At 31.1% G+C, this 9,177-nt stretch overlaps 1 protein-coding gene across 1 annotated transcript; it reads left to right on the forward strand.

Moving 5' to 3' along the window:
• Window positions 1–7,487: 7,487 nt before the first annotated feature.
• LOC107936714 (cytochrome P450 94A1) lies at window positions 7,488–9,177 on the forward strand. The gene has a single exon (XM_016869469.2). The coding sequence runs from the start codon at window positions 7,502–7,504 to the stop codon at window positions 9,023–9,025; it is 1,524 nt and encodes a 507-aa protein (XP_016724958.2). The 5' UTR covers window positions 7,488–7,501; the 3' UTR covers window positions 9,026–9,177.

The raw sequence follows: 9,177 nt of genomic DNA on the forward strand, positions 1-9,177 counted from the left end.
TATTTAAATTTAAGTTTTTTATTGATAATAATGTAACTAAGACTCAATAATTCTAAATTAAAATATTGTAACTTATGTGAAAAAAATTAAAAGAAGGTTATACAAGCAATTTAACTTATATATCAATCCCGGAATTCTTTAACTAATAAAGTGACATACAAACTAATTACATGCAACTATATATATTGATGAAGGATAATTGTATTTATTAATAAGAGTTAATTATTCTAAAACAAATAGATTTAATTCTACTATATATTCTTAAATTATAATTTTTATTTTAAATTTATTCTCAAACCTCAAAATGTTTTAATTAAATTTTGAAGTCATTGATGGTATATCAATTATTTCCTTCCTTCAATTATTAAAATTGTTGTTTTAATCTTAAATAACATGTTAAAAACTTTTGTGGCATAATTTTTTTAAAAAAAGAGTAAAATGTTATCGCATAACTTTTAAAAGTAAAAAGTATAAAGAAAGTAAAACCGAAAAAAGGGAGATGAGTGATGAAGCTTTTGTAAAAGCTTGGAAAACCTATTTTAATATTATTCAATTTTCTTTAAACTTCTCATTTTAAACTATATCACGTAAGATTTAACATCTCATTTAACGGTTAAATGAGTGATTTTACTAATTGAATCACCTTATTGATATAACTTTGCTAGTTTGGGGAGAAAAAAAATTTGGGGTTAGAGGATAGAATTAAATTGTATATTTTTATGAGATTTAAAATGTAATATTTTTCATTTTAATAGTCTATATGTTTATATTTTTTAAAAGACTAAATTAAAATTTTGTTATTTTGGGGCACAAAGTGTTAAATTTTACCTATATACTAAAAAAAATTATAAATTGTAAAAGGCCAAAAATCAAAATTTCCCATTTTAAGGGGGGTCGGTCCCTACCAGCCCCCTATGGCTTGCCTCTAATTAGAATGTTTTAAAGTTTAGAAACCAATTAAAAATGGGGATAAATCTCAAATTTATACATGAACTTTGATTTAATGTGCAATGGTATACATTAACTTTAATTTGGTGCAATACACAGGAAACTCTAATTGTGGTTCAAATATATATTGGAAACTTTAATTTTGATTTAATCATGTACATTTAAAGAAATAAATATATCAATTAATTTTTATATTGGATAAATATATTTGTTATGTTATATCAATAATTATATTAATAATTTACAAGAATTGAATCAAATTAAATTTTTATATATAAAATTGTACAAAATCAAAATTCATGTATACAATTACACATTAAACTTTAATTTATATATAATTTTGAGATTTATCCCTTAAAAATTAAAGTTATAGTTTATCTGATATCAATAAAATAAAGAATGTAATATATAATAGTAATCCAAAAATGGGTATTGTGGGTAGCTACCTTTGGAGTTGGTAAAAATCTCAGTTTGAATATTAAATACAGAAAGTTAGAAGAAGTAGCCAACAAAATGGGTGCTTTCTAAATTAAGAAGCAAAATCAATAAGTTAAATTAGACAATGTACTGCAAGCAAGGTTGATAAAACAACAGAAAAAATCAGGAAAGGCAATCTCAAAAGTAGAGAAAACAAAGTCCACATTCTCAACCCCATGGTTTGACTTTCAATTATGGCCTAAAATTGGAGAATTTTAGTGGTGTTTAATTTGTGTTTTAAGGTTTACTCGATCAAACTTTATAGAATAAATTTCGTTTTTATTGTGAATAAATATAATTTGATTGTTTAGGTTTTAATGTTGATTTGATAAAAATTTCATGTTGTGGTCTGTTGTCTGCTGGGTAGGTGTTCACTTTCTTAGGATTAACTTGGTTTCGAATATCAATATTAACATTTTCAATAATACGTCGGATATCCAAATATGTAAAAATCTGAATCTATTAAAACTAAAATTTTAAAAATAATCTAAAATAAAAAAATTATTTAAATCTATAATGTCATAGTTATATATAAAGCTACAGATCATTAATAATCTAGCCTAATTATATAATGCTAATTGTATATATTATAACCTATCATAAAGCTAATTACATATTTAGGGTTTAAGATTACATATTATTAATATACAAATATATATTATAATATTATAGTTGTATATAAGATTACATACCGTTAATAATCTAACTTAATTATATAATACTAATTGTATATATTATAATTTACCATAATGTTAGTTAGACATCTACCCCAATAATATAATGTTGGAAATTAATTATTGAGTGATGAATGATAAATTGATATTCAAATTAAACAATCGTATCTCTTGGTTTCATATTGAATTTTTTTCATTCACTGTCTCTATTCACTCATGTCTATTAATTTTTCGACAAATCTCTTCATTCATTTCCTCTCCTCTATATAAAGCCAAGTTAGGAGATTTCAAAAACATATTATCAAAAAATTATCAATATAAAAAATTCCTTCTAAATTCGTTTATCTTGGTAACAAAAAAAGGCAAGATTGTGTTCGATTGATCACTGTTGTTGTGCTACTATTGTGATAGTTTGTTGTTGTATCCTGGGAGACAGACGTCCAATGTTACTCAAAGCACTGAGGAGAGGTCGAATCTGTCTTAGGGAAACTGTTTATACAGGCCACAACAAAATTCTTCTTCTAATTTTTAACTTTGCCCGATTATAGGTATTCTGTTGTGTTACTGCTACTGCATTGTATTGCATTATCATTGTTACTGACATATTAATACTACATACGATATTAGATTTTCTTACATATAATACTAATTGTGTGTGTCTATATATATATTGGTTTAGTCACAAGTGTCATAGCCTATTTTACGGTCTAAAACTAGTCTTGTTTGAGCTAGGGTGGTAGTATTCAGGTAAAGCCCTCCCAACAATTACGATTCTAAGCTTCAAACTTTATTCAAATGCTTGAAAAAAAAATCCACTTTCACTTATATATATAAAAAAGAATACACATTATAATATTATAATCCTAATTGTATATACTATAATCTACCATAAATTTATTTACACATTTAAAGTTTAGGTTGTATTTCATTAACAAAAGAATACATATTATAATATCATAATTGTATAATTATTATACATTATAATTTAAATATTTATAACAATTTATATATTATATGTTTTTAAACGTGTATGCATATTATTTTTATAATATAATATGTAATAAAAATAATTATGTTACGTTATAAAATAAATTTATATTATAATATTTATTTTAATTATATAAACATAAATATTTATTTTTTAAATTAATTTAATAATAAAATGGATAATGATAAATTTAGGGTTTTGAACAATTCAATTTTTTTATTCAGTCAGGTTTACGAATACAAAAGAATTAAGATTAAAAAAAAGGTTTAACGATAAATTTAGCTATTAATGTTTGCATGTTTTGTCAAAATAGCCCTAATTGTATTTTCTTTATCCTTTTTTGGCCATCAACCTTTGTTCTTTTTTTTTTCAATCTGCTTTTTTTAATATATTTGATAAAAGTACCGTTAAAAAGGTTAACGTGGATGATGTGGAATTTCATATGTGAAATATTTTTAATGAGATATAATTTATTACTTAAATAACCCAATAAGATAGTTACATGTGAAAAATAATAAAATAAATAAATAATACATTAAATTAAAAAATAACTCTTAATTTAAAGAAAATAAACATAATTATCTAAAAGAATTAACTCAATAGAAAAAATTCTCAATAAACAAACATATGAAAGATTGGAACTTTTTGAAAGAAAAGAAAGATTGAAACATTGAATTTATTCATTAAATCAATTAAAAATATAGTTTTAAAAAAATATCAAATGTTGATGAGCAAAAAAAGCTCAAAAATACAATTAGAGCCATTTTGACAAAACATGCAAATGTTAGAGGCCAAATTTATCATTAAACCTTAAAAAAAAGATGTTAAGAATATATGTTTTTGGGATAAAAATTAAAAATATTCAAAATAATTACTTGATAATATTATTAATTATTATATTTAATTTTGAAATATATTTTAAATATGTATTTTTATAGGTTATTTATTAATTTGTGTAAATTATAATCAAAGTTTAAGAGAGATATTAATGGTTCTTTTCATATAAAAAAGACTTTGGGTTCAAATCTTGTTAGAACTATCCATCAGTCGGGTCACCCAGTCTAACCCAAAGGCCTACTAGAAAAGTGGGAGGGTTTGGGAAAAAATATAGGCCTGAAAAATGGGCTTGGGCAAAGAAGAAATGGGATAGGCCTCAGGTAAAGCTTTTTTTGGCCTGGGCTATAACATCCCAAAAATCGGCTTAGAAGAAATCGTGTTTTGGAACCCAAAAGAGGTCATCCCTCGATTTGAGTTTAGACTTTGGAAATTCTTGACAAGTAAATTGGTTTGGTTCAGTGGTCAACTGTTCTGGGTATGTGTGTAAGGTTTCGAGTTTGAATCTTCCGTTTCTTTGTTTCACATGGTTTCAGATTTTTTATTTTTAACGTTACCTTTTTCTTACTTCTGCGTTGATTCGATTTCACCGTTTCAAGTTCCTTTTGTTTTGTGCTATGTTACGTTACGTTGATTCTGTACGGGGTCTGACTTCTCCTTTTAGTTCAATTTGATGGCTGGTAAGTTTTATTTAAGTTCTGGTGTCGAAAGTTCTTCGACATAACTTCGCTTTTAGAATGTTAGTTTTGAGCGATTTGACTGTGAGTTAACAGTTTGTTGAACGATTGCTTGTCGTTTAGGGACGGGAATTCATCCTTGTTGCTCCTGCATCGAGGCTGTATTAGGTGGGTGCCGAAATCCCTCTTTTTCTTTGTTTTTAGTCGTCGAAAAATGTGGCTATCGACGCCACACAACCAGGGACATGGGTGTGTGCCTAGGCCATGTGCGCCACACGGCCGTGTAACTCACTATTCATCGAATTGGGGCCACATCAGCAAGGCACTCGGGCGTGTGTCCAGGCCGTGTGTGGCCATATTAGTGCAGGGTTCACACGGGCAACAGACACGAGTGTGTGTCTAGTCCGTGTAATTCATTGTTTGTGACTTAGGACCACACGGCCAGGGGCATGGGCGTGTGGCCAAGTTGTGTAAGTCACACGGCAAAAACATGGATGCTTGTCTAGGCTGTATAACTCATTGTTTATGTTTTAGAACCACACGGGTAGAGGACAAGAGTGTGTGCTTAGGCTGTGTGAGCCACACGGGCAAGGACATGGGCGTGTGCTCAGGCTGTGTGAGCCACACGAGCAAGGACATGGGCGTGTGCCCATGCCGTGTGAGCCACATGGACAAGGACATGGGCATGTGTCTAGGCCATGCAGCATATGAATAGGATTCGAATCTTATTTTTGAGGCTGTGGGTGTTGCCTAGCACGAGCACTGACCTCCACAATGTATTTATGATCTGAATTTGATTGTATGATCCGTATCATATTTTTTTTCGTATTTTATTTTTTGTACTTTTTCGATCACTTTTTTTTGGGAATTATTTTTTTATACTCTAAAATAGTGCCAAGAAATAGTATGTAAAATTTCAGATCGTTTGAAAATCGTTTAGCCATTGAAAAATATTTTTCTTCTGAAAACTGTTAGGGTAAAAATTGTTTTGAGGTTAATTTTTAGAAATCAGTTTATAAAAATAAAAATAACACCTAAAATGCCCAATTCTGATACCAAATGATAAAGGATGAGACAGATAAACGTAGAAGCGGATCGTAAAGTTTGTCAAAGTTGCGGATTTGACTTAGGGCTCTAAACATTTAGAAAGAAACTTGGATTTTGACACAAACTTGAAACGAAATTAAATCCAAGTCAAATAAAATAATTAAAATAACTAAAATAAAATAATAAATCAAATATTAGAATAATAAGGAAGCAAATAAAAAAGATAAATGGAAAGATAGAACGTGGCGTGTAGAAGTCCTCAGAAGCTTTGGAAACATGAAGAATCCACAACCCCCTTCAAGCGGCTCTAGTTTTCCCTCCAAGATAGAAATATTGGCAAGAAAAAGTTTGAAGATGATCCCCACAATCTAAAAAGATTGTTAAAACTCTTCTAAAAGGAAATCAAGAAAAATTCTTGAAAAGAAAAATCTAGAGAGAATTTATTAACTCAAAAGAGAAATAAAATAATAATAAATTGTCTGAATTGTGTACAAAGCAAAGACCTATATATATAGGCTAGCTAAATAAATCTAAATAGAACTCTTAAGTATACTAGAACTCCAATTTAATCTAAACCAGTAGTAGTTTTAAACTAAACTTTCTTGTTAACATAAAACTCTTAAAAAACTTAAAAAACTTAAAAATTATAAAAAATCAGAATAAATAATAATAAGAGCTGATAAATAAAGTATTGGGCTCATATATAATAAAAATTAAGCCTAAAACTCGAACCTAATATGAAACGTCTAGGCTTGTGGGATCAATTGGGGTTGAAGTGAAATGCCTAACTTGTTAGCATTTTCCACATGGGCGTGTCATCATAGATTGAAAGTTTAGACCCACGAACAAAATTAGTCTCTTCTAATTCATCATTACTCCATATTTCATCGTCTTGACACTTCAACTCTTTTTCTCGAATTTTTTTCGTGATAAAGTCTTGAACAACTAAGTTGAGTTTTGACTTTATTTGTTTGGATTTGGATCTTACAATTGAGCCTTGAGGGAAACTAAGCTCATCTCTATTATGGCTTTTAAACTCGGCTGAGTTGCTCGTATCAGAAACATTTATTATATATATTTTAAAAATGATATAAAAAATTTAATACAGGCGGGCTGAGTCGGTTTATCTGGATTGAAGTTAGACAAAATTTTAGACTTATTTTTCAAGCCAAATCGGGATCGGACCTATCAAACGAACTTAAAATTTTATCAGGGTCCCACCCATGAACAAATCTGAATCTTATTAAAAAAATTAAATATTCTGTAATCAAATTTAGATATCTAAATTTATTAATCTACTCTAAAATCCACAATAAATAATAAATTTAACATCTAAATTCGTAAAATTTGAAAGTTTAGAAGCCTAGGTCTTTGCCTTAGCGGTTTATGCATGGCCAATGGTGATGGTACGTCTTTGCTTACGTTTATAATATCAGTCGCCACCTTGTTATTAAAATAAGATATGATGATACCTCTTTCATAAAATAAAATCCCCTTCTTACTTTTCTCAAAATCTAAATTTGAAGAGACTATCTATTCATTACACAAAATATAAATTCAGGGGTTAATAATATATATAAAAAATTGATAAGTTTAACTCAAGTATTACTAAATTCGATAATTTCTAAAACGAGTTTAAGTTTTTTTGTAATTTACATTTACACCCATGTTTTGAAATCTAATTTGTTGTGTTACTTTGTCTTTTTCTTTTTATTACTCATCTTCCCTCATCCGTGACGAAATCCCTTTTTCAAAAAAATAAGAAAATTGAATTCCAGATAATCCGTACAACACGTTTTTCGGTCTATATATTTGGTGAACCTATTATGAATCGAAACCTCAAAGTCATTAGCATCATGATGTTTACTCAGCTGTTTGCTTCCTTGTTGCTTTTCGCTCTCCCATTTTTATTCTTAACCATCATCAGAAGAACGTCGAAATCCCAGAAATCAGCTTCATCTCCTTCAAATATCCCCAAATCTTACCCGATAATCGGTTCCTATTTCGCTATCAAATCCAATCAAGAAAACCGTGTGCAATGGACTACCGAAATCCTCCAGAGTTCTCTCTCTGCAACTTTCACCCTCCACAACTTATTTGGTAGTCGCCAGATTTTCACTGCCAACCCCGCCAATGTCCAGCACATGCTCAAGACCCATTTCTTCAACTACCATAAGGGCCCTTTCTCCAGGGGCATTCTCTTCGATTTTCTCGGCCACGGCATCTTCAACGTCAATGGCGAGTCTTGGAAGTTCCAGAGACAAGTTTCTAGCCACGAGTTCAACACCAAGTCGCTTCGTAAATTCGTGCAAACCGTGGTTGATACCGAGCTTCACGACCGTTTGATTCCGATGTTATCTGATGCTGTTGTCGATAAGTCCGTGCTTGACTTGCAAGACATTCTTCAGAGATTCGCTTTTGACAACGTTTGTAAGATCGCTTTTGGGTTTGACCCTGCCTGTCTTTTGCCTTCTTTACCGTCGGCGCAGTTTGCTGAAGCGTTTGAAGATGCTACTGATATGACTAGCGAAAGGTTTCGTGCTTTTCTTAGCATAGCTTGGAAAATCAAGCGATTTTTCAATGTGGGATCGGAGAAAAGACTCCATACTGCGGTCACTCAAGTCCGTGATTTCGCGAGGAAGATTGTAAGGGAAAAGAAACAGGAGCTGGCTGATAAATCGTCTTTGGAATCTGTTGATCTGTTGTCGAGGTTCTTGACCTCAGGCCATACGGACGAGAATTTCGCGACGGATATTGTCATCAGCTTCATACTTGCCGGCCGTGACACAACATCGGCTGCTTTGACGTGGTTTTTCTGGTTATTACACAAGAACCCCGAAGTTGAAAAGGAGATTCTCAAAGAAATCAAAGGGAAATCCGGTATGCCGGTATTTGAGGAAGTTAAAGACATGGTTTACACACATGCTGCTCTTTGCGAGTGCATGAGACTGTACCCTCCAGTCCCATTGGACAGCAAAACGGCGGTGGACGACGATATTTTACCGGACGGGACGGTTGTGAAGAAAGGAACGGTGGTGACGTATCATCCTTACGCAATGGGGAGGATGGAGAAGATATGGGGATCGGATTGGGCAGAGTTCAAGCCAGAGAGATGGCTGCAGAGAGATGAGGCGGGGAAATGGATCTTTGTGGGGAGAGATCCATATACTTACCCAGTGTTCCAGGCGGGACCCAGGCTTTGTTTGGGGAAGGAGATGGCGTTCTTGCAGATGAAAAGGGTGGTGAGTGGTGTTCTAAGGCAGTTCAAGGTGGTGCCGGCAGTGGAGGATGGATTTCAGCCTTCGTTAGTTGTTTATCTAACATCGAAGATGAAAGGTGGGTTCCCAGTCAGGATGGTGGAAAGAGAAGATCTCGATTGAGATAAAGCGTCATGTTTAATGTGCCAATCACTGATTTTCAATTATTTTATTTTACGTCCTTTTTCTCCTGTTGCCATAATATTGAAAATTATTTATACTTCCTTTTTTATCTTTAAATAAAATGATAATATATTTTAATATATTTAAATTTA

Source organism: Gossypium hirsutum, chromosome D07 (genome assembly GCF_007990345.1).
Source record: "Gossypium hirsutum isolate 1008001.06 chromosome D07, Gossypium_hirsutum_v2.1, whole genome shotgun sequence".
Taxonomy (NCBI): domain Eukaryota; kingdom Viridiplantae; phylum Streptophyta; class Magnoliopsida; order Malvales; family Malvaceae; genus Gossypium; species Gossypium hirsutum.

Bases quoted from the DNA above. Each gene is read 5' to 3' on its own strand.
- LOC107936714 (XM_016869469.2), top strand. From the start codon at position 7,502: ATGATGTTTACTCAGCTGTTTGCTTCCTTGTTGCTTTTCGCTCTCCCA.